Here is a 25,052-nt window from a genome sequence, read left to right as displayed (position 1 = left end):
TGGCATCAGTTGCCTGAAAAAATATCAGTTATTGAATCCCATTAATATCCAAGGACTATTTTATTGGGATTTATCCCAAGTAGTTTGGAAGACCTGGGAACAAGAATGTAAATAAGTTTCAACTTGAACCCTTGTTTTAAAGTTTTTTTTGCAATAGGCAAAATGGGGGCTATGAATGAAAGGCCAAGTTATTTGTTTTCTATTTCAAATATTACATATTTGGATTTTCTTTTAGTGAATTAATAGAAATGTAGTTTTTAAACTGACATTTAATTACTCTTTCTAATTTGGAACTCAACTCAGCATCAGAATGAAGCTGAGAGTGCAGAAGGGTGCAGGTGGGCAGCTTGGGCAGCCTGAAATTTACTCAGGATATGCGAAGTATTAACTAGTTTAAAACCACTTCCATAAATAACACAACTAAAAAAGTACTTTTATGTAAGGATTTCTTTTAAAAAATAAGGGATACAGCAAAGATGGAAATAGCTGCCAGAAAAATGAAGGTAGAAAATAATGGAAATGTTTGCATAGTCATCTAATTTTATTATTTTTCTCCATACATTGCCTCAGAGAAGAAAACTTCCATGCTTTCTTCTCTGAAGAAAAAGGTAATTAAACTCATTATCTAATTCTATCTTGCACTGAGAACTGACATTTTATTTACATAGTTTGTTTTATACAGTTGCTGAGACAGTGTATCAATTAAAAATTACACCACAGCGACACTTGGTTAAAAAATTACTGCAAAATAATTGATGTAACCGCAAAATTTCCACTTTTTTTCTGGCAGGTATCAAGTTCCATGTTTGTTTCTTTACTACATAACTATACAATACGTAAATAGATCATCTTTAAGAATCATTAATTTGCTGAAACTTTGAGGGACCTATGACAATAACAAAGTGCCTGTACAAGAACTGGGAAAACAGCAGGAGGCTTCAACCCCCGCTCCCCCCCCCACCACACCATACATTTTAATAGTGTCAAAATGCGTTCAGACTGAAAGTTAGTTTTTAATTTTTCAGTAAAAGAAAACAGTTATTCTTATAACACAGTAGTGCTTAGTGTACACTTAACAGAAAGGGCAATATTTTCCTGTAACCTAGCTGATTAAATAATTCTCCAAATCAAAAAGCAATTTCATTGACAGAAAAACTTGCTTTCATATCATGCCTTTCACATCAGGACTTCCTATAGTGCCTTACAGCTATGACTTCTCACAAATAGCTATGGAAATTCTACGGCCAAAGAGTGTTTTGGTAAGTTCCGATGAGGGTTAAACATTGACTCTGGTATTGTGATAACTCAACGTCTGAGCGATAGGTCTTGTATCCCAAGAACAGGTAAACAAGGCCAGAGATTAATGTCCAATTCCAGCAATATTTTTTTGACCAGAGTACTCCTTCAGCTCCATGCAGGAAGGTCAATGTGAATTGCAATTCCAAGTCTGTGCATGTGGGTCAACACCACAATCTACACCATGATCCATATACTTTTTATTTGTAGTGCCAAAAGATCCATGATTTAAGCAAGGTACTGAAGCAGTTTAAAAAACAAAATCAGGTTTTGTAAATTATTCAGACCAGTATTCTGTGAAGCATGTTCCAAGACAGCGACATATTTTATTACAAATTAATTATAGGCCATAAGTGAAGGCAAAGAAATAAATGCTTAACAGACATGGGAACATTCAGACTTAATTTAATGCCAAAAAAAGGGGATAAATTCACAAACTCCTTATCCAGGGAAGAACACATTCAAAAGACCAACCTTGAGGGGTGCAGTCTCAGTGCCAGCTGTGCTCCCTGCCAACAGCACTGAACTCATTCAAATGGCACTAACCCCTTTCTTACTGCATGCTATATCTTGCAATGTCACGAACCTACTGACAATATAAGTCTGATCCATTGCTTGCTTTCCCCCCAATAAGTTGGATTAGCAAGCAGGTCTAAAGAGGGCACCATCGCTCATAGTTGCAAGAGTATCGCTAAGTCTCATTTTTTTCCGTGCATCACACTACCATCAAGAATACTGCTTTTGTTTATAGCTGCTTGCTGTAAATTATTTCCCTTTTTGTTTTGCGCAAAGATAACAATATTCAGAACTGGTGCTATTTTGCTCGTTGCCGCTAGCACACATCTTTATTAGCTGTTTACCAGCGAAACAGGTTAACGCATCAAATTTAAATAGAAGTATGCAGTTCAAAAGCAGCAGGGTCAAAAAATAATGTAGCGTAATGTATATGAACTTCTACTTCTACCTTGCTCCTAAGAGTCTTAACATACCCCATTATAGGTTAGATGAATATTTAAAACAAGCACTTTCACCCCTGAAGATAGCATGGTTAAAACTGAGGCAAGCTGAAACAGAATTTAAAGAAACCCCTGCATAGGTGGCAGTTAGGACAGTAGCTTTAATCATTTGGTTCCGTTTGCTACTTTTGCGCAAAAATCCAGCGTACTTGCAAGCAGAAACTAAAATGCCTGAATTTTTTTTTAAATCTTTAAAACGGAACGCCAAAAATAATTATTTAAATTTGGTTTATTGCTTATAAGACACAAGAATATAATTCAATATTTTTATTACATTCACTTATACTGAACATTGCATTTAAACGAATTAATTAAAATCTTAACTCCTCAAAATCACTAGTTTGAGTCTATTCAACATCAAGCATGGATCTCAGCTTAAGTAATAAAGAATAGAACCCACCATAGTCCGACGAGACAAAGTCCCTTATGTTTTATGGGAGGCAAAAAGCTGCAACTGGCCATAAAGGATCAGGTGTACTGAGAGAAAAACAAAATCAGAATTATTTGCAAGCTTGTGTGTTTTCAACTCACCAAAGCTGAAAAGTAATCTGTCAAGGGTTAATCTATAATTGGAACATTTTAGCCCCAACTGTTTACCATTTTGAACAGATGGATTGTTCTGTGTAATATCTTGTATCTTACTTTAATAATCATACACAAATCGAAAGGTTGAATCATTATTATGTTTTTAACAAAGTCAGTGCAAGAAGAAAAATAATCATGTCTTTGAATACTAAAACTCAACTTACTGGGAACATATTTTTGAAATATAAATACAATAATCCATCTGTAGCTTGTCTTCTATCAGGTGCCAACGACCCAATAATAAAAGCTGCAAGTTTGAAGTTGTGTACTTAGATTGTAAACAGATACAAAAGAAATTGAGTATAGAGTAATTGAAGCACAGATCGTTTATCCCAAAAAGTCTGTGCCCATACTTCTTTCAATCCGCCTACCTTAAATCCACTTATTCCTTCTTCAAACTTCTGACATTTCACTTAATTGAAGCCCATTACTTACAAGAAGCAATAATCTAATTTTTGTTTAAAATATTGAATTCTTCATTTCAGAGCTAATGGCAAAAAATGAACATTCTAACTACACTCAATTTTTGAAATCTCCTTTTGTCTTAAATTTATGCTTCCTTGCTGGCATAGCCTTCTTGACTTATTAAAATCTTCCCTGAACTCCTTCAGCACGAGCTTGGTCTTTATCGATTACATTTTCTCAACCTGCATCACCTCCTAACAAACCTGTATTTTCTCCATTAATTTCATGAAATGGGATGTGCAAAATTATACTGAATACTCTTGCTGCATAAGCCCTCATGCAAGTTTACCACCACCTGATCAATAAATATCCCGCAGGTTAAAAATCAACCACTACACTAGTCTTTTGATAAAAGGTTTATTCACTTGCACTGCCACCTTCAATAATCTGTATACAAGCTCATCAAGGTTCATCTGCTCCTCCACATCCTTTTAAAATTTACATGTCCCTTCCCATTCTTAATTTAACAATGTAGTAATTCACTTTCTACATAAAGTAACAACTACAAAGTATCTGCCCACTTTCTAGCCTATATTGTTTTGCAGTTCTTCATGGGTTACTGAAGGGAAACAAATACAATTCCAGAATTCCAAACAAGCCCATCATCTAAGGACACAATGTCTCTGAAATTTGGTTTTGAAGTTTTTTCTTAAATCACATGTAATACAAAACAAATAATTACATTTAAAAGAACATACATTTACTTGTTCAATAGGCTTTGCTTAGGTCACATTATTTTGACTACAACAAAAGCAACAGGGCCATGACTGTCCAGGACTCACCAGCTGTTTGTTGTCAGTATTCCCCATTCTGCGCCAGCTGGGCACACCAAAATTAAGAAGCATGGTATCCAGAATACCCAAAAATAAATGTTGACTGAGACATAATATATGAATCTATTAAAATGTCACAAAATTGAAAAATCCACTTACTTTATTACAGAGTTCTGAGAACTGCTCTGTGAATGCTCCATTGGACCTAATTTTCATAGTAATAAAAAGACATGTTATACCACCTAGGTATTCAACAGCCTTAATAATCTATTTGAAACACAGCATGGCACAATCCAAAATAAGTAAGCAATATTACCTACATTGTTTGGTCTCTCATTCTTCAAATAAAAGTATCCTTCTTATTCCTTAGGGGTGAGTCCAGGTTACATGGACGCAATCCCTTCAGATGTTTCATTTTGCTGATGTTGCCCATGAGTTTTTTCCCTTCCAGCAAACTAGTGATATCATTCATTTAATGTATACATTTTTCACAGTAACCAGAATATAATGTAATAAACAATAGCACGATATTAAGCTTGTGTGAAAACAAAAGCACAGGAGTGGTTCATAGTGGCCCAAGCATAAAAAAACCAGCATAATGAACAACTCAGCACATTTTACAAAATATTGGAAGCAAGTATTCCTGACAGTTTTGGAAAAGAGAAAATTCAAGGATGAACATTTAAGCTCTGGTAAACTGTAGCACAACTCTGAGCAAAAATGAAAAAACTAAAAGCACGCTGTACACATTATGAAAAACCAAAACCTTAAATTTATTCCTCAACTAGGTGCCAGAAGTTTAAGGAATAAGCCATAATTAATTTCATTGTCACTGGGTACAAATATTTATACATCCTGCCCACCAGTACCATTTGGGAACACCTTTACCAGAGAGTGAGCAGCAGCTTAAGTCTGTGCCTCATCATCACCTTCAAGGGCAATGAGCACTAGCCTTGTCAGCAGAGGCCAGATACCAAAATGAATAAGTAAAATCAGGATTTATTGCTACTGTAGATTATCATGCTGGAAATGACAAACTACACTACAGCTGTCATATTAACAATGTTTATGATTTATTTAGATGTACAGCACAGAACAACCCCTTCTAGCCCAATAAGTCCACTGCCCAACAACCTACCTACTTCACTCCAACCTAAACACAGGACAATTTGCAATGACCAATTAACAGTACGTCTTTGGCCTGTAGGAGAAAACCAGAGCACCCGGAGGAAACCCACGTGCTCACAGAAAGTATATATAAACTTCCTTACAGAAGACATCGGAATTGAACTCCAAGTGAAGCGCAACAGTGGCATAGCAGTTAGCACGATGCTATGACAGCTCAGGCAGTACTTCATCTTTAAATAAACAAACAAACTGATGCCCAAAGCTGTAACGCTAACAGCTACACTACCGCAGCACCCCAGGTAATTGATGGCTTAACTGTAAGTCATAGCAGAGAAAAAAATAAAAATCTGTGTCACAGGTCTGAATCCTTTTGATTGTTGAGTGTAGGGGAAGAGCACACCCACCTATGATATATTGTGATGTGCTCACTCTACATTACTCCATTATTGAATATTCTTTCCTAGTATGGAAATGTTCTGCCAATGCTAATAAAAAAAGACTTAAGGATGCAAAATGACAACTACAGAATTATCAATGACTGCCTTAATCCAAAGAACGCTAACAGTTTATACTTCCTTACGGATAATCTGGAAACCTGTGGCCAGTGGGGGGGGGGGGGGGGGGGTGCAGAGAGAGGAAACAACAAATCAAGAATGCCAAAATATCAACAGTTACAACACTGCAGAAAATGGTCTCAAGCCCCAAAGGAGTCTGATTACAACATAGGTAAACCAACAACATCAGTACAACCATCTACAAGTAGTGGTAGGCATGACTTGCAGATAATGGGCCTAGCTAGTGGGACTACTAAGCAGCTTACTGCAGAAGTGGAGAAAGAATAGACCACCTGGAAGGCCACAATTGGTCTCTGTACAAAGGTCTGCTGGCCAAGAGCTGACAAGGTGGAGTGTGGTGCCACCACAATACTCAAAACCCATGAGTGTAACAAGACAAAGACTAAGCAACACTTTTTGTGCGCTCATACATGATTCAGGATCTTGAAAGAGGCCAATTCATGAGCTTTCCAGTGCTACCTTCAATGGAAATACAATTTAGATTAAGTATTAACAAGGTCCCACATGGGAGGTTGGTCAATAAGGTTCAGTCACTTGGCATCCAGGATGAGGTAATAAATTGGATTAGACATTGGCTTCACAAGAGAAGCCAGGGAGTGATAGTAGAAGGTTGCCTCTCTGACTGGAGGCCTGTGATTAGTGGTGTGCTGCAGGGAACGAAGCTGGGTCTGTTGTTTATCATCTATATCAATGATCTGGGTGATAATGTGGTAAACTGGATCAGCAAATTTATAGATGACACCAAAATTGGGAGCTTTGTGAACAGTGAGGAAGGCAATCAAAGCTTGCAGCCGGATCTGGACCAGCTGGAAAAATGGGCTGAAAAATGACAGACGGAATTTCACAGACAAGTGTGAGGTGTTGCACTTCGGGAGGGCAAACCAGGGTAGGTCTTACATGGTTAGCAGTAGACCACTCAAGAATGTGGTAGAACAGAGGGATTTGGGTATACAGATCCATAATTCTTTGACAGTGGCATCACAGATAGATTGGGTAATAAAGAAAGCTTTTGGCACATTAGCCTTCATAAATCAAAGTATGAGTACAGGAGTTGGGATGTTATATTGAAGTTGTACAAGATGTCAATGAGACCAAATTTGGAGTATTGCCACCTACCTACAGGAATGGTATCAATAAGAATTGAAAGAGTGCAGAGAAAATTTACAAGGACATTGCCAGGAGTTAAGGACCTGAATTATAGGGAAAAGCTAAATAGGTTAGGACTTTATTCCCTGGAGCGTAGAAGATTTGGTAGAGATTTGATAAAGGTATACAAAATTACAAGGGGTATAGATAGGGTAAATGCAAGCAGGCTTTTTCCCCACTGAGGTTGGGTGAAAACCTTAGAACTGGAAGTCATTAGTTAAGGGTGAAAGATGAAATTTTTAAGGAGAACCTGAGGGGGAACTTTAACACTCAGTGTTGTGAGTGTGGAACAAGGTGCCAGCAGAAGTAGTGAACGTGGGTTCAATTTCAACACTTAAGAGAAATTTGAATAGGTATATGGATAGGAGGGATATGGTTTGGGTGTAGGTCAATGGAAGTTTGAGTGTAGCCCATTAATAGCTCAGCACTGACTAGATGGACCAAAGGGCCTGTTTCTATGCTGTAGTGGTCTATGATTCTATAACTTGTCTTTTATTCCCTAGAGCACCACAGTAGCATAGCAGTGAGTGTGACACTATTACAGCTCACGGTGTTCCGGAATTCGAAGTTCAATTCCTCACAAACGTGGGTTTCCTCCAAATGCTCCAATTTCCTTCCACATTCCAAAGATGTATGCTTAGTAGTTTAAATGATCATTGCAAATTGTCTTCTCATTAGGCCGGGTGGTGCAGCACCTTGGGCCAGAGGGGGCTGTTCCATGCCTTATTGCTAAATAAATAAAAATCCCAGATACCAAACAGGTGGGCACTGTGGTCCTCCACTCTGCACAAGATTTTAAAAAATACTTAATTTTAACCTTTTTGTAAGAAAATTTGACAGATCATAACAGAATAGCAACATGATAGATCACTTATGATAACCATTTTCAGGAAAAAGATAGCATTTATACAATCAGGCATGCCTTAGCAGAACACCAAGTAGCCTGACCTTTTAGAATAACCTACTTAAATAAGAATTCTTGTCTGTTGAAAACAACCACAGGGACAGACTGAGCAAGTTTTGTTTTAATTTGTCATAGCAGATTGATTACATATCATTTTGGGTTGACTTCCCTGCTTTTCTGTATTCATGAGAACAGCAAGAGGAATTAGTGACTATAGGAAAAGACCTAGCCAAAGGAAAGGAAGAGCTCCAGAAGACAAGGTAATAAGCAGAAGATCCTATCACCAGATGGAAATCATGAGGAATAGGGAAGAATGCAGGCCATGATAGAGCTTCAGGGATTTCATGATAAATTGCAGTCCTGCTATAAACCTTTCTTCATCACAATACCTGCAAGTCCATTCATCCCAGCCTCTACTTTCATCTAGCTTCCACTAACACTTTACCTGTACCATGTCAGTTTCCAACTTCATTATTTCTGGCTGGTTTCCAATTCTCCACACTTGGTGAACCAAATTCTGTGGCCTTGTTTCCTAATCAACACTAAGGCCTTGTTGACATCTTATTTAAATAGCATCCACAAAGTATTTTTCAAAGTTTACTAAGGCCAATGTATCATTTACAAGTTGCTGCAGAAGGCACCTTGGAAAGGAAGTTGCATTGAAGTTCGTTTTGAGGTGAAGGTCACAAGGGAGAATTATCCAGCTCTTCCTGTAGAAGGCCAAAGTGCCCAGCAATGAAGATGGAGAGAATTAGCAAATGTACTGGCCAAGTTACCTGCTGTGTGTTGCATCATGACCCTTGCTGCTACAATATCCACGAATCTGAACCAATGGCAAGTTTTCATCATATTCCTGACATTTTGTGGATAATGATGCTTTGAACAGGCAGACAAGTAAAATCAGGCACTTTTAAAGCACCACTGTTGATACCATTAATATTTGGAGGTTAACTCTGGGAGTCTTAATCAGTACATTGAATGTCGAGGAGGTAACACCAGGCTTCTCACTCAAAATTCATTCCCCACTGGTTACAGCCGCAAGCCACACACTATTCAAGTATTTCTGTAAATTGGTATGGGCTACTTCATTACCAGGAGTTGAAAGCAACCCTCAAAAGGAATAATTATTAATAAAAGGAACTGAAGGTGTCACACCTGTCAATGACATTCTATAGACAATAACGGCCCAATAATGTCCCCATAACTCTAGCATTTTTAAAAAATTGATGCACTATAGAAAGCATTCCGTTATGAATGTATAACAGCTTAGTATGGCCACAGCTCTGCGCGTGACCACAATAAACTAAAGCTGCGGACACTGCTCAACACATCACAGGAACCAGCCTCCCCCTCTATAGACCCTGATTATGCTGAGGCAGTGCAACATATGAACCACCCTGGACCACCCCTTCTCCCCTCTCCCATCAGGCAGAAGATAATAAAAGCCTGAAAGTAAGTTCCACCGGGCTCAAGAACTGCTCCTGTCCCACTGCTATCAGATTCTTGGCCTTACAATCTACCTCATTAAGATCTCACACTTTACTGTTTACCTTACTGTACTCTTTCAGCAGCTTTTACACTTTTTACTGTATTATTGTTTTACCTTATACTAGCTCAATGTACTGTGTCTAACAGTTTGATCTGTATAAACAATATACAAGATAAGCTTTGCAGTGTATCTTGGTGTGTGATAATAATAAACCAATACCAATTGCAAGCTTCTTCCTTTACATCAAGTATAACACTAGACACTGGACACTCATACTATCCCAAAATTCCATGTTCTCTGCTCCCATAATCAAATACTGTTAAACTAGGTGTTACTCTTACCTCTCCCTCTGACATAGTTTCCTGAGCCTCACCAAGATCAAAACTAAGGGGGCCAAAGCCAATCAATTCTGATAAAAATTAAACCGTATTTGCTTGTGAAGGAAAGATGGCCCTGCATTTCAATGGGTTTCTCTGCAGCCATTTTTAAAAAATGCCATTTTATCCACCAGAGCGAGCACATACTCAACTTAAAGAGGACTGCAAGGGAATTGAAGGGCAAACCATATAGGGGTGAAATTTTAAATGCAGGATTAAGTGGCTATAATTTCAGGTACAAAGAACATCTAAATTATTTATAGATTACTCATTACTTCCTTTAGAATGTACACAAGTCAAAAGAATAATCCAAATGAGTAGGGTTTAATCAATTATTAATGCATTACCAATTAGTTTTTCGAACTATTCTCAGCTGTTATTAGTTCTTCCGCTGAACATCAAACTCAATACAGACTCAATACACCGGACCAACTTAGAACAAGAAGGGACTCTTCCAAGTTAAAATTCCTGCATCAGCAAGGAACCACATGAACACGAAAAAATTTGTAGATGCTGGAAATCAGAAGTAACACACACAAATGCTGGAGGGACTCAGCAGGCCAGGCCTATAGAAAAGAGTAAACGGTCGACATTTCATGTCAAGACAGGACTGGAAAGGAAGGAGAGAAGTCAGAATAAGAGATGGGACATTGATTGGTGTAAGAGATAAAGGGCTGAAGGAGGGGGAATCTGATTAAGAGAGGACAGAAGACCATGGAAGAAAGGGAAGGGGGAAGATTACCAGAGGGAGGTAATGGGCAGGTAAGAAGAGGTGTGAGAGGGAAACCAGAATGGAGAATGGCGTACGGGGAGGTGTGTGAGGAGGGGGAGACAACTATTGGAAGTCTGATAAAATCTATGTTCGTGCCATCAGGTTAGAGGCTACCCAAGTGTAGGAGCAGGCGTGGCACTTGTTCCACTTGCAAGGATAAGTGATGGGAAGGACGAGTGGACAAGGGAGTCATATAGTGAGCGATCTCTGCAGAAAGCATAAACTAGGTGGGGGTGGGGTGGGAAGATGTGCTTAGTAGTGGGATCCCATTGGAGATGATGGAAGCTGCGAAGAATTATGTGCTAGATGTGGAGCTTGTGGGGGTCATAGGCGAGGACAAGAGGAACTCTATTCCCTCGTGTGGTGGCAGGAGGATGGGGTGAGGACAGGTGTGCACGAAATGTAAGAGATGCGGGTGAGGGCTGCGTTAATGGTAAAGGAAGGAAAGCCTCTTTCTTTTAAGGAGGACATCTCAGTTGTCTGGAATGAAAAACCTCAACCTGAGAGCAGATGCAGAGGAACTTAGAAAAGGGAATAGCATCTTTACATGAAAGTTGCTGGTGAACACAGCAGGTCAGGCAGCATCCCTAGGAAGAGGTACAGTCAATGTTTCGGGCTGAGACTCTTCGTCAGGACTAACTGAAAGAAGAGCTAGTCTTTCACATCTCTTACTATCTCTTCTTTCAGTTAGTCCTGACGAAGGGCCTCGGCCCAAAACGTCGACTGTACCTCTTCCTAGAGATGCTGCCTGACCTACTGCATTCACCAGCAACTTTTATGTGTGTTGCTTGAAATTCCAGCATCTGCAGATTTGCTCGTGTTAGCATTTTTACATGACAAGATGGGAAGAGGTATAGTCCAGATAGCTGAGAGTCAGTGGGTTTATAGAAGATATCAGTGGATAGAATGTCTCCATTTCTGACACCTCCGTCCTCTTTCTTGATATCTGGAGACAGTCTATCTACTGATATATTTTATAGCCTATTACTGCCCCCCCCCCCCCCATTTCACACATCACCTGCCAACTTGTACTACTTCCTTCCCTGCCCCCACCTTATTCTGGCTTCTGCTCTTCCTTTCCAGTCTTAATGAAGGGTCTCGGCCCAAAACGTTGACTGTTCACTCTTTTCCATAGATGCTGTCTGACCTAGTAACCACATGATGTTGGTTTTATTTAATAGCTTTTCCAACATATGATCCATCACTGTTTGCTGGCGCCACCTCCCCCCACCTTATTCTGACTTCTGCGCTTCCTTTCCAGTCTTAAATGAAGGGTCTTAGCTTGCAATGTTGACTGTTTGGCTCTTTTCCGTAGATGCTGCCAGGCCTAGTAACCACATGATGTTGGTTTTATTTAATAGCTTTTCCAGCATATGATCCATCACTGGTTGCTAGTGCCACTTGACACTAGCATTTTAGAGGTGGTGTAAAAACAACCTTTAGATTCTTCAATGCACTTTTTTGACAGAAGCAAAGAGCATTTAAAAAATTTTTCCCACTAGGTGTGATAGAGGTTCACAGGGCATTAATTCTTGCTGATGCCTAATTTGGAACCTAGCAGTCCTTTGAAAAGAAATGGAACAAATTTTCAACACGAAGCACTGGAATAACTCAGTAGGTCGGGCAGCATCAACGGATGGAAACAGTCAGTGCTTCAGTTGAGAATCTTTATCTGTGTCACAAGAAAAAGTTAATGCTCAATCACTTTCTCTAGCACTGTATCAATTGCTTTATTCTCACAATGATGTATAGCACCAGAGAGATTTGCAGTTAATTTAATTTTGACATGCAAATGAAACTATATTCAAATATATTTATATCCCCTAGTACACCGAAGGGAGCAGTGAAAAACTTGTTCAGTCACATAAAATACTCATTGCAATGCTTCTTGTATCCAATTACTAATGTCATTAGACAATACTTTACATTTTGGAATTTTTCTAACAAAATTAAATCAAAACTGCAACTAGCAGCATCTAGTACAGACCTTTGATACTGGTTTTACAATAGTATAGTTAGGCAAAATTTTCATTGAACTTAATTTTAATTAATTTAGAAATACAAAGTTGAGCCAATAAATAAGGAAATCAGAATTCAAATCATGGTACCAAGGTTAAATTTATTTTAGAAAATCTGGAACATAAAAATATGATCTTACATTGCCAAGACAGTTACAAAATGAATGTTGTTTCGAGAAATTAATCTCAAGCCTGATCTGGCCTATATGCAAGCTCCAATCCAATGCCAATCAGGTTGAAACTTAACTGGCTTCTGAGGTAGCCCAAGAGTTGCAGCTTAAATTGTACCTTTCAGCCCTGTCCTAGGGTGGAGGTAGAGAACAAAGGATCTTTATTCAGACCGTAGAAGGCAGTGTACCTCAAGTATCAAATTCAGGACTACTTATTCGCACTGCACATAAATAATTTGGGATTTAGAAATCTATCTGGATCACTAGATGCCTTTCAGTGATGGAAATGTTAGCCATACTCAATATAGTCAGCACAACGTAAAGACCATAACGATGTAGTGGACACTTAACTGCCCTACAATGAAGCCCAATGACACAGTTCAAGAAGGGACAATAATTACAACTAAATAGTGATACCCACAGCCTAACAAATCAATAACAAAATAATCTGCAACATAGGACATCAAAAAGAAAAACTAGCAGTGGAGGCGCAATTATACCTTAACAAGGAGGTCTGGGATATTAGGGGAAATGCAAAAGTATCAGCGAATAGACAAGCAATTAAATGAGCAGAAGAGCAGTGGAATGAGATTGCTGTAAGCAGCAACAGGCTAGCAAATCATTTTTAAAATGCTATCAATGCATTTCCATGATTCAAAAGTAATGGTCAGGCAAAATTTTGAATATTACCAGAAAGGCAAGATTACAGCTGTCAGAAAAACTTAAGATTTTTTTTTAATGGCAGAAATATGTATTGTTTGGACAGAATAGATGTGCAGCAAAAATGCAGAGGCCATAAATTTAAAAATAGAGCATGGTAACAGGCCCTTCCAGCATAATGTGCCTGCGCAGCGCAATTCCACCCATGTGACCAATTAGCCTACTAACCCATACACCTTCGAAATAAATAGAAGTATATTTAGTTCAATAGAAAAATTTGACTCACAAGCACAGAAGTTGTTGGGACTAGTAGTATGTATGTTTTCAAAAGGAAAACAAATGCTGAAAGACTGAGATGGAATAAGAGCAGACCCACATAGGAAGATAAGCAATATTATTTTAATCTGTGAGTATGGCGTGCAAAGTTAAAATTCACCACAGACCGTGCACCTTTTAATTTCAAATTATTAATCTCAAATGGTTTTGGCAACATCAAGTATAGGTAAAAAAAAAAGTCTAACCTACATTGCATCATTAATCTTGCCATACCATTTCCATTATCTCAAATACAATATTCATACCATAAGATGTCAGAAAATAAGACACAAACTGCCTATTCACAAACCTATTAGACAAGATTTATAACTACATTCCATAGTGTGGATAATTGTAACTTTTGCTAAAAATGCAATCAAATTCACTGCAAGTCCAGCAAGTTTAGCTGTGATGCTTAGCCTGTTTGATAACCTTTGCTATGGCAGAAGTGGCTCCCCAATATGCCACAGCACCCCAAATTTTGATGAGAAAGCACTATTCCCACACCTTAAGATTCCTGATGGAAGTGTGCATATGCATGTCAAGTACAAGATCATTTTGATGAGTCATTTGCATCAAATTATAGAATAAGGGATATTTAATATAATGAAATCTCAATTGCTGTCTTCTAAATCAACTGGCATAATCAGTATTTCAATAGACATCATTCTTGCTATGTTTTTTTTTAAAAAATCAGGCCAAACACTCACCTGCTTCTATTCCATGCTTTTTCCAAGATAAACCCTTTCTGAACAACTCTCCATAATTTAATTTTCACTAAATCATATCTGCACTTCTACATTTAAAATCATATACAAAGGAATCAGTGCTGGTATGGAGTGCTAACAGGAAAGGTGGATAGTGTGTGGTAGCCATTTTTTAAATTCACTGCCAACCAAAATAAATTTCCACCAGATGGTTTAAGGCTTAAAAAGTACAAATAGTTTGATCAAAAGGGGCTGTCACCTCTCGATGTTTAGAATTATTTTTCCAAAAGGCATTTAACTTGCACCGAGTTGAATTTATAATTTGTGTTTTAACTTATATTATCTAATTACAAAAAGTCAATCTACTAAAGTTTGCACTATAAACACAAGAAATACAAAACAATACACAAATGAAAATTTGCTTTATTGTTATACACTCAACAAACTTTCATAGAAATAAAGGTGAACACATTTTTTTTTGTTTTAAAAGGTCTACAATTAAAGTACACTTAGTTTAGGACTGTATAGGTTCTGTTGTCCTGGAGGTCTGCATCAGTTGAACGATTAACGACGGAAAAAAAAAACACTCTACATGTAATCGCATAGAAAAGCATTAACCATAGTAAGTAACTATGTAGCAATCAAATATATACACATTATACATGTACTGTACCATTAAACCTTTCCAGCGCATTAGATGAAACTATAGTTAAGTTTCCCATTTTATTGGCATGTCTAAATGGCAACCAAAGTGCTCATTATTCCACTTTAATAACCACTTCACTGCAAAGTCCAATTTAGGAAACAGCGTGTTTTGGTAGTACAGTAAAATCAAAAACATTAAATTCTGAAATAAAAAATTAAAATTCGTTAGCAAGACCAGTAGTGAAAACCAGAATTCAAGTTGAAGACCTCTCTATAGTTACACTGAACCTATCAAAATTCCCTTATACATTTTAAAAAGGTGTGGCCGATTAATGATTGGGTCTGTGTTGTGAAGAAACAAATCTCAGCACAGAACTACTCCACAAGAAGCCTGGCTGCTTTGTTTCTTCCAAATATTTAAACCTGTAGAGACGTACCCATTCTAGTCAGCAAGTTTTAACCAGAAAAAGAAAATGTATTATTTATGACACACTAGTTTACTTGACTGTTAGGGTCAACAATAATTGATGACTACCCACAAAGTAGCAACTGCTCTTACCCTGTTCCCAATCATCTGCAGCTTGGGTAATGCTGAAAGATTTTGGTGTGCAGAGTGGAGGAAAAAATGTTCACTGTTAAAAGGCTGACCCTAAGCTTTAACTTGAAATAACACTAAAGTCATGTAGTACATTCAAATGCCAAAACAAAGGATAGATGAATGCCAGAATCCTAAACCACTGAGGCCAGATAGGATGATGAATAATATCAACATTTCAGTGCAAGGATCTTAAAAAAATAGCAACAGTGATACGTGAGCACTGTGATTTTAGGAACTCAAAGAGGTGCACAATCTGATGTCAATAAGCAGATTCCTGTCAAAATCCTTGTTGTACCCAATCATGACTGACTTGTAATAGTCATTTCTGCAGGTCTGATGAATAAGTTGAATTTACCTTGTCCACCTATTACAAACAGGATTCCACTGTACACTGAACTATAATAATGCAACCATTTACCAATTATATAATTAACATTCATGGTTTGTACTCCAAGATAAGAAAAGAATTCCAAAAAATTGTGGTCACTGCAATATTAGCTTGATATCCATCAACACCAATACCTAGCAATTCACAATTCTGTACTATATCTTCTTAGCTTGAGAAGGCATGTAAAGGGGTGGAAATGTGGGCAAGGAAAATAAGTAGTTCTGGGGTCTGCATGTCCATTATTCCCAGCTGAACCTGTTGAGTGAAGACCAGGTGCTTCTTTAAACAGGAGAGAAGAGAATCAAGATGTATGCAGGCTTTACCTTCTGCAATCAACAGTTAGTGCAGGATCGGATTTTCCGGTTGTGGAACCAAAATGTGCCCTCCCCCACCCCAAAGAACAGTAGAAAAAAGAGAAAAGTTAAAAATTATACACAATAGGCAGAGAATTACTAAAAGCAGGCAGGATTCTCTGTTCACCTAAGTCCAATGAAAACGTGGCAACTAATAACTACACTCAGCTATTTTAAATGAGTTTTAAAATAGAAAGCAATGCAAGAAAAGTAGGAAAATCTATGACGTGCCATGCAGTGGTCCTGGGTTCCCACCAACACAAAAGAAAAACCCACAATACAGACCAAAAGACCACCAACCCAATACCCACTATACATAGCATCAAAAATGCCTTGTTTTCTGTGGCTTAAGCCAAATTAAAAATCAGTTGGCTGACAAATGATTAACTTAGCTTTCAAAATGTCAGTCACATAGAACAGATACACAAAGAGGCCAGCTACACATTGAATGATATAGGTGTATTAAAGGCTGTATTCTAGACTTAGATGGAAAATATAAATCAGACAATAACGATCTAGAATTACACAGCCTTCAGTACCCAAGTCTGTAATAGCTTGCAACACATACCAAGGCATCTCACAATACACACACTGGAAAGCTTTGCAATACAGGTGGCTCAATTAGTGGCTACTTTTGCCACTATTTCATTCATTTCTGCCACTATGCTTTGCCAAAGCCAAATCTAGTATGTGTCTAAATCTTGCAACACAAGTAGGTTTCCAGAAAAGCAAAATGCGCAAAACTGAGGTGACAAAATACTCTCAAATTTGTGCACAATATGGCCATAACCAAGTCAATGAACAGAGAATTTTGCACAATGTCACTTAGAAAATAGCTTAGTGGATTAGAACAACTTTGTCCTGCATTTTGGTTAAATGTTTTCACAATACTCGCATTACTTTTTCTTTATTTTAGGAGGGTGGGCCGGGGGGTGGGGGGGGGGGGGGGAAGAGAAAGAAAGCTAAGTTATTCAAAATGACTGAAATGTTTATTGCAGTGACTCTAGATATCATAAACAATTATCAGAATTTTTTGATACATCCTGTCACTTCACTGCCAGTGTTAGCAGTGGTACAGCAACTTAACCATCTTCCCCTGTCCACCCCCATTACTCCCCCTTCCACCACTATTTATAAATTAGAAGTAGTGGTATTGTAAAACTGCCTATTATCAGTTGAGATCATGGTCTTATAGGTCAAACTGTAAATTTGCATATTTGCATCTGTAAAGCAGTCCCAGTACAACCTTCTCAGATCTGACAAACTACATAAGTTTCTTTTATTAGTATACTGAAGTGACAAAACAATTACTTAAAGGAGTAGAGTCACACCTCTCTCAGGTGATCATCACCACGTCACTGGGTGGTGAATCTCCCAGCTGTTGCAGTGGGTGTGGGAGTCATAGCTGTCATGGAGGTCATGGGGGTCATGGGAGTCATGGGAGTCATCATTCCCATCTTCACTTGGTTGCGGAGATTTGCATTCTGCTCTAGAAGGAGCTCATTGGTGGCCATCAGATTTGACACCTGTTTTTGGAGATCCTCAACACGCTTTTGGAGCATGAGATTCTCTTCCTTCAGAAATCTGTAGTCAGCTGCACCTGGATTTTGCATACCGTAGTCGTATACTTCGAACCCCATGCCCTCCATCCTCCTCCTCTTCATGTGGGCGTCGTAGCCATCGTAGTGGTCAGCGTCATAACCTCTAGAGTAGAGGTCATCATAGCGGTCATATCTACGGGCCAAGGAAGAAAACACTTGGCTGTGCGCCATACCTTGGTTTTCATAACCATACTCGTCGCGCTTTACGTGCAGGAATTTACATTTGGGCCCTCTTTGACAGTCACCCTTTTGATAGTCGTGGCAGATCGGAATCTCACCTTTATTAACAGGTAGATCAGAAGATAAAAGGCCAAGGGTAGACATCTCATTAGCGTCTGGGTGGCGGAACTTGCAGCGCTTACCGCGGTTGCAGACGTTGCGCAGGAAGTCGCGGCAAATATCATCTGTACTGGGGCCAGCCTCCTCGGTGCCGTTATCTGGCATTTTTATAGATTATTTCTGCGCTGTTTAGCCAAGGCGCTACGCAAGCAACTGCAAAAGAAAAAAAAAGGCAGGTCTTTACAGAGAATGAGCGATTATTTACAAGTAACTGCTGCGCATTCTATAAAACATTGAAATTAGAGGTTGCAGTAGCAAAAAATCAAATGACAGCAAAGAAATCTGTGCAATACCTTTGTTTGCACAGGGGGAAAAAATGTAAGTCACATATGAATGTCAGATCCATAAGTCAGGTGTGCGTAAAAAGTGCTCTGCATTTTCAGGATCATGACGTTTTTAAACTTTGAGTTACGTGGGCTATGCCAGAACAGAACAATCCCTGATGCATTATAACTTCAAAAATGCATTCAAGAGGTAATAACAAAAATATACGCAAAAAAGTGTGATGATTTCCAAACAGTGCCAGCCTCGTTCATAATGACAGTAGTCCACTTTTAGGTGAGGAAATGCACTTGTTAAAGGAAAGTTTGAAGCACTCACTCATTTTTTTTCCCAAAAAAAAACTTGCACAGCAAAGCTATATCACTTAAATAACTAGCCTAGCTAAAGCAGTACTCATTTACTCCCTGCACCTAAAAGGAAAGATTTCAGAAGCATAAAAACTATTCAGGAGCTCACTACCGAGCTGCCCTATAAATTAAGACTAGTGCATGCAACTCTGAAAGTCATCAGTAAACTTCAATGAGAGTCACCTGACCTCAACAAATGACAGACTTCAAGCAAAATACACTAGGTTGTTCTGAGGCAAGCATATCAAAACAGCCAAAATCAGACCCTCTGCCAGGATTGCAAGTTTGGCCTTCCATTGATACTATTTTCTTCCAAACGTGGGGGCATTAGCTTTTTCCTTTAAAAGAGTTATAATTTACTAACAATACAATAGTAAACATTTGCACTTCAAAGTATGTGATACTTCTGGACTTTGATATACAAGTTACAGAAATTTAACATTTCCTGAATTGTACACTTGAACTCACTACCATCGTTTTCCACAGAGTCTCCACTTTCTTCGCGGGGAAACAATACTTGAACACAGAATCAAATCCTCACTCAAAAATCTCAAACAGTTGGAGCAATAAGAGCTAGACAACTGATTAAAACAAACAGAACGAAAACATTTTAAAAATTACTCACTCAATTAAAATATATAGCAGCAAATAGCTAAACGCACATGCCTTCCTTCACATTTCAACTGCAGCAACTGAGCACAAGGAACCGCAATTCTAGTCTTTTGTGAAATATTAAACGAATCCAACAGCTTTCAAATCAGTACAAAAAACGAACGTTATTCTTTGCCCCTCCCCCACACAATCGGCTGGTTGTATCCTGCGTGTCACGCAACCAAGCAACGTACTTTATTCGATAGTAGTTTTCATCTTTCATCGTTTCCCCTAAGATTACGATTTGACGACCACGGAGTCAATCTCTCTAGATTCCAGCTCATTTAACCACCTCACTAACACGCTCCCTGAATCTCAGGCTGTAATGGCGCCTTTAGGCCTCGACTTCCTGCTAGAAATTAAAATGACGCCCGACCCGCAAACAAACCCGGACCCTATCCGTACAAGGTATACACATTCAAACCTTAGAATGATGCCACCAAACCCGAAATTTAACGTGTATTAAAACTCACAAACCAGGGATGGGTTTACCTATACAACACAGTTCAGTTCAGCTCAGCTCCTTGCCTCACAGCTCCGACACAAAGAGGCTCTACGCAAGTCCTCCCAGTCAAGGGGAACTTCATGACAAAGAGCATCAACGCTGGTCCTCCGAGCCAAGAGAAACTCCAGACGCCTTTGACTGCAAACAGTGTGTCTGCCTACTGCGATTCCATGGTGACCATCAAATGTTAATTCTGAGTCGGAATCGGACACTTTAACGTGTACCGGTTTAGAAAATGCACCATTCTCTATCAATGGATTTTCATTAAGATTTTTTAACCAGCCAGTCGCTTTTGGATTAAATCTGGAGTGCCGATGTTTTTGCTGGAATTTTAAAATATAACATAACCAATCCTTCCACACTATGCAAATACATATTTTTGACAGCCCAAGTCAAACTAGGATGATTTGACAGATAAATGCGTGACTGAGAAATTGGACAGAGCGGATATGAAGAGGATGTTTCCTGTGGTGGGGGGGGGGCAGTCTCAATAAAGGGACGACGATTTAGAATGGAATGAGGTAAGTTTCTGTACCCCAGAGAGTGGTAAATCTGTGGAATTCGTTGCCACAGGCGGTTGTGGAGGCCAGGTCTTTGGGTGTATTTAAGGCGAAGGTTAATAGGTTCTTGATTTGTCAGGGTGTGAAAAAGGCAGGAGATTGGGTCTGAGAGGGAATATTGATTAGCCATAATAAAATGACAGAGCAGACTGTAATTCCGAATTGCCTAATTCTGCTCCTATGTCTTATGATCTAAGCAGCAATACATGGGAGGGGTCAGAGACTGGCCAGTGAGTACAATAGGGAGGTTAATGATAAAAGGTTGTTGGACAGGAAAGCATGTGTGGAATGCTACCCAAACAGAATATGACATGTTCTTCCAATTTGAATTGGGTGTCTCTGTAGCATAGAGAAGGCAGAGGATAGACGAACTAGCGTGCAAGTGGGAAGGAGTTAAAGTGATCTGCAATATTGTGGAGGGAGTGGAGAAAGAATTTGTGGTCAAAAAAATAAGCTCACAAATTTGTTGTGGTTTAGGATTTATTTTTGGATTTTCTCTGGGAAAAAAATGAATTGCCTGGAGTGCTAACTTCTCAACGCTGGATGGTGATGGTGATGCTGGATGGTAATTATAATTATAGAGACTTAATAAGGTGGGAATACTATTAAAGACCGACACAGCACCCCAGGGAAAGTCAAGCAAATTTAGCGGCGTGTATATTTATTGAAATACAGTGCGGAACTGGCACTATGAACTGCGCCACCCAGCAATCCTGATTTAACCCTAGCCTAACCACAAGACAATTTACAATGACCAATTAACCAATCAATCCGTACATCTTTGGACTGTGGGAGGAAACTGGAGCACCTGGAGGAAATCCACACATTCACAGGGGGTACATGCAAACTCTTTACAGGCAGCGGAGGGAATTAAACAAACCCAGGTATTGTAAAGCTACGCTACTGTGCCGCCTCAATCTGCAGAATGATGGGCAAGATACAATCAGAACGAGGTCATAGCAAAATCACCCCTCTGACATAAACTTCCAAGCTTGAAGCCTAGTGCACCTCATAATTAAACAATATCAAACTCCCATCTGCATTTTCACATATATACCCAGTTCAGATATGTAAAAAGGAAAAGACTGGTAAAGACAAATGTAGGTCCCCTACCAACAGAAACAGGTGAATTGATTATGGGGAGCAAGGACATGGCAGACCAATTGAATAATTACTTTGGTTCTGTCTTCACTAAGGAGGACATAAATAATCTTCCAGAAATAGTAGGGGACAGAGGGTCCAGTGAGATGGAGGAACTGAGCGAAATACTTGTTAGTAGGTAGGGAAGTGGTGTTAGGTAAATTGAAGGGATTGAAGGCAGATAAATCCCCAGGGCCAGATGGTCTGCATCCCAGAGTGCTTAAGGAAGTAGCCCAAGAAATAGTGGATGCATTAGTGATAATTTTTCAAAACTCATTAGATTCTGGACTAGTTCCTGAGGATTGGAGGGTGGCTAATGTAACCCCACTTTTTAAAAAAGGAGGGAGAGAGAAACTGGGGAATTATAGACCGGTTAGCCTAACGTCGGTGGTGGGGAAACTGCTGGAGTCAGTTATCAAAGATGTGATAACAGCACATTTGGAAAGTGGTGAAATGATCAGACAAAGTCAGCATGCATTTGTGAAAGGAAAATCATGTCTGACGAATCTCATAGAATTTTTTGAGGATGTAACTAGTAGAGTGGATAGGGGAGAACCCAGTGGATGTGGTATATTTGGATTTTCAAAAGGCTTTTGACAAGGTCCCACGCAGGAGATTAGTGTGCAAATTTAAAGCACACGGTATTGGGGGTAAGGTATTGATGTGGATAGAGAATTGGTTAGCAGACAGGAAGCAAAGAGTGGGAATAAACGGGACCTTTTCAGAATGGCAGGCAGTGACTAGTGGGGTACCGCAAGGCTCAGTGCTGGGACCCCAGTTGTTTACAATATATATTAATGACTTGGATGAGGGAATTAAATGCAGCATCTCCAAGTCTGCGGATGACACGAAGCTGGGCGGCAGTGTTAGCTGTGAGGAGGATGCTAAGAGGATGCAGGGTGACTTGGATAGGTTGGGTGAGTGGGCAAATTCATGGCAGATGCAATTTAATGTGGATAAATGTGAAGTTATCCATTTTGGTGGCAAAAATAGGAAAACAGATTATTATCTGAATGGTGGCCGATTAGGAAAAGGGGAGGTGCAACAAGACCTGGGTGTCATTATACACCAGTCATTGAAAGTGGGCATGCAGGTACAGCAGGCGGTGAAAAGGGCAAATGGTATGCTGGCATTTATAGCGAGAGGATTCGAGTACAGGAGCAGGGAGGTACTACTGCAGTTGTACAAGGCCTTGGTGAGACCACACCTGGAGTATTGTGTGCAGTTTTGGTCCCCTAATCTGAGGAAAGACATCCTTGCCATAGAGGGAGTACAAAGAAGGTTCACCAGATTGATTCCTGGGATGGCAGGACTTTCATATGAAGAAAGACTGGATGAACTGGGCTTGTACTCGTTGGAATTTAGAAGATTGAGGGGGGATCTGATTGAAATGTATAAAATCCTAAAGGGATTGGACAGGCTAGATGCAGGAAGATTGTTCCCGATGTTGGGGAAGTCCAGAACGAGGGGCACAGTTTGAGGATAAAGGGGAAGCCTTTTAGGACCGAGATTAGGAAAAACTTCTTCACACAGAGAGTGGTGAATCTGTGGAATTCTCTGCCACAGAAAACAGTTGAGGCCAGTTCATTGGCTATATTTAAGAGGGAGTTAGATATGGCCCTTGTGGCTACGGGGATCAGGGGGTATGGAGGGAAGGCTGGTGCAGGGTTCTGAGTTGGATGATCAGCCATGATCATAATAAATGGCGGTGCAGGGTTGAAGGGCCGAATGGCCTACTCCTGCACCTATTTTCTATGTTTCACCTTTAATCTCACTTCAACTGAGACCATCTCATTTAGATCAAAAGTGGGACCTTTTGGTTGGTACAGCTCAATTACAAGGGCTTCGAGCAATGTTACTCTCTTTGCTGTTTCTGGATCAACGGCTTTGATTTACTCCAAACCATTGCTCAAAACTGCTGGTGATATAAAAGTGCACTCAATACTTTAACAGACATAGGAGATTCTGCAGATTCTAAAAATCTTGAGCACCACACAGAAATGCTGGATGAACTCAGAAAGTCAGGCAACATCTGTGGAGGGGAATAAGCCGTCAACGTTTTTGGCTGAGACCCTTCATCAGTGTCCTTTATTGCTCGCTATAGATGCTGCCTGACTTGCTGAGTTCTTCCAGCATTGTGTCCGTATCCCCGTTTGTGTCTGTGTCTGTCAATGTTTAAATAATTGTAAAGAGTCATAGACCAATACAGCACGGAAATTGGTCCTTCCATGCAACACATCTGTGCCAAACATGGATATATTGGTTTTGGTTGGAGTGCAGAGTGGCTTCACCAGAATACATTTACCAGTACACATGGATACTCAAGCTTAAAGTACATGGATAAATTACAAAGTAGAGACTTGTATCCTCTGGAATCAAGTGTGATTGCAATTTGAATGATTAAGAGGAACACATAAGAATGGATGAGAAACGTATTCCCACCGGGTTGGGAAGTCTGAAGGAAGAATCTAAAAAAAATGAAAGGTAGCATTTTCCCAGGGAAGTTAGATTTTAATAGAATTTCATATAGACACGTTAATACAATGACTTTCAAAGCAGCTTAATTTAAAAGAACGTAGTTCAGAAGTACACTACAAATTAATTCACTGCCTTTGATTTGGCGTAAAATGCGGTCAGTTCATTGGCCAAAAATATATCTGCATGATAGATTTCAGAATTGTTTTTAAACCACGTTGCCCTTACGTTATATGACTTCTTTCCAAACAAGATGCTTGTTGAAAAGATTTACACATTCTATTCTGGGTGATGACAGAAAAGTAACTAATTTCGTGGTAGGAATGAAGTTAATCACTATTCGGAACCTCGAGTAATTTAAAATCACGGCAATGGTTCCGTGTTAGAGGCATGCATCATCGAACAAGGAAGATAAAAGTTGGAGCACACCGATTTTCGGAGCGACAATGTTCAACAGAAGGATCACAAATTACAGGAAAAAAATCAGCACCAGAGAAAAATCCAAGGCTCCGGATCTTTAACTACGCGCATCCAAGCAGCCTCAAATTGTGCGCAGTTTAATCAGCCTTTGAAGCAAACGACTGTAAAATAAACTCGGGCCTCTTCAAATCGAAGGTCTGGAGAAGGGCGGAATTTATAGGGAAGACGGCCACACCATTGGCGGGGAATTTACATGTCAATCAGGCACAATAGTCTCAGGCGCCATTTTGTAAGCATAGCAGTGAAAGCCGCGGCCAGAAAAACTTATTTAAAATGGCGCCCCCGTACTACC

The 25,052-nt window shown here is 39.4% G+C and overlaps 2 protein-coding genes across 8 annotated transcripts in view; both read right to left on the bottom strand.

The window, feature by feature from the left end:
* Positions 1-20,382, bottom strand: part of LOC140191787 (zinc finger CCCH domain-containing protein 10-like) — a 48,717-nt gene extending 28,335 nt beyond the window's left edge. The window contains exons 1-3 of one of the 7 annotated variants that reach the window (XM_072249540.1): positions 20,093-20,199; positions 4,295-4,340; positions 2,713-2,789 (exon numbers count right to left, since the gene is read on the bottom strand). The gene's annotated coding sequence lies outside the window, so the exon portion shown is untranslated. Of the gene's footprint in view, positions 1-2,712; positions 2,790-4,294; positions 4,341-4,451; positions 4,591-18,259; positions 18,349-20,077 lie in introns of those variants that run through there. The other 6 variants (XM_072249541.1, XM_072249543.1, XM_072249544.1 and 3 more) reach the window with 6 other exon arrangements.
* Positions 14,802-20,154, bottom strand: LOC140191788 (zinc finger CCCH domain-containing protein 10-like). Its single transcript, XM_072249547.1, has 2 exons — positions 20,074-20,154; positions 14,802-18,473 (listed from the first exon to the last, which is right to left on the bottom strand). The coding sequence occupies exon 2, from the start codon at positions 18,423-18,425 to the stop codon at positions 17,736-17,738; it is 690 nt and encodes a 229-aa protein (XP_072105648.1). The 5' UTR covers positions 18,426-18,473; positions 20,074-20,154; the 3' UTR covers positions 14,802-17,735.
* Positions 20,383-25,052: the final 4,670 nt, after the last annotated feature.

The sequence above is a fragment of the Mobula birostris genome, chromosome X (assembly GCF_030028105.1).
Source record: "Mobula birostris isolate sMobBir1 chromosome X, sMobBir1.hap1, whole genome shotgun sequence".
Classification (NCBI taxonomy): Eukaryota; Metazoa; Chordata; class Chondrichthyes; order Myliobatiformes; family Myliobatidae; genus Mobula; species Mobula birostris.
The sequence above is the reverse complement of the archived record's forward strand: the minus strand, read 5'-3'. Positions and strand labels throughout refer to the sequence as shown.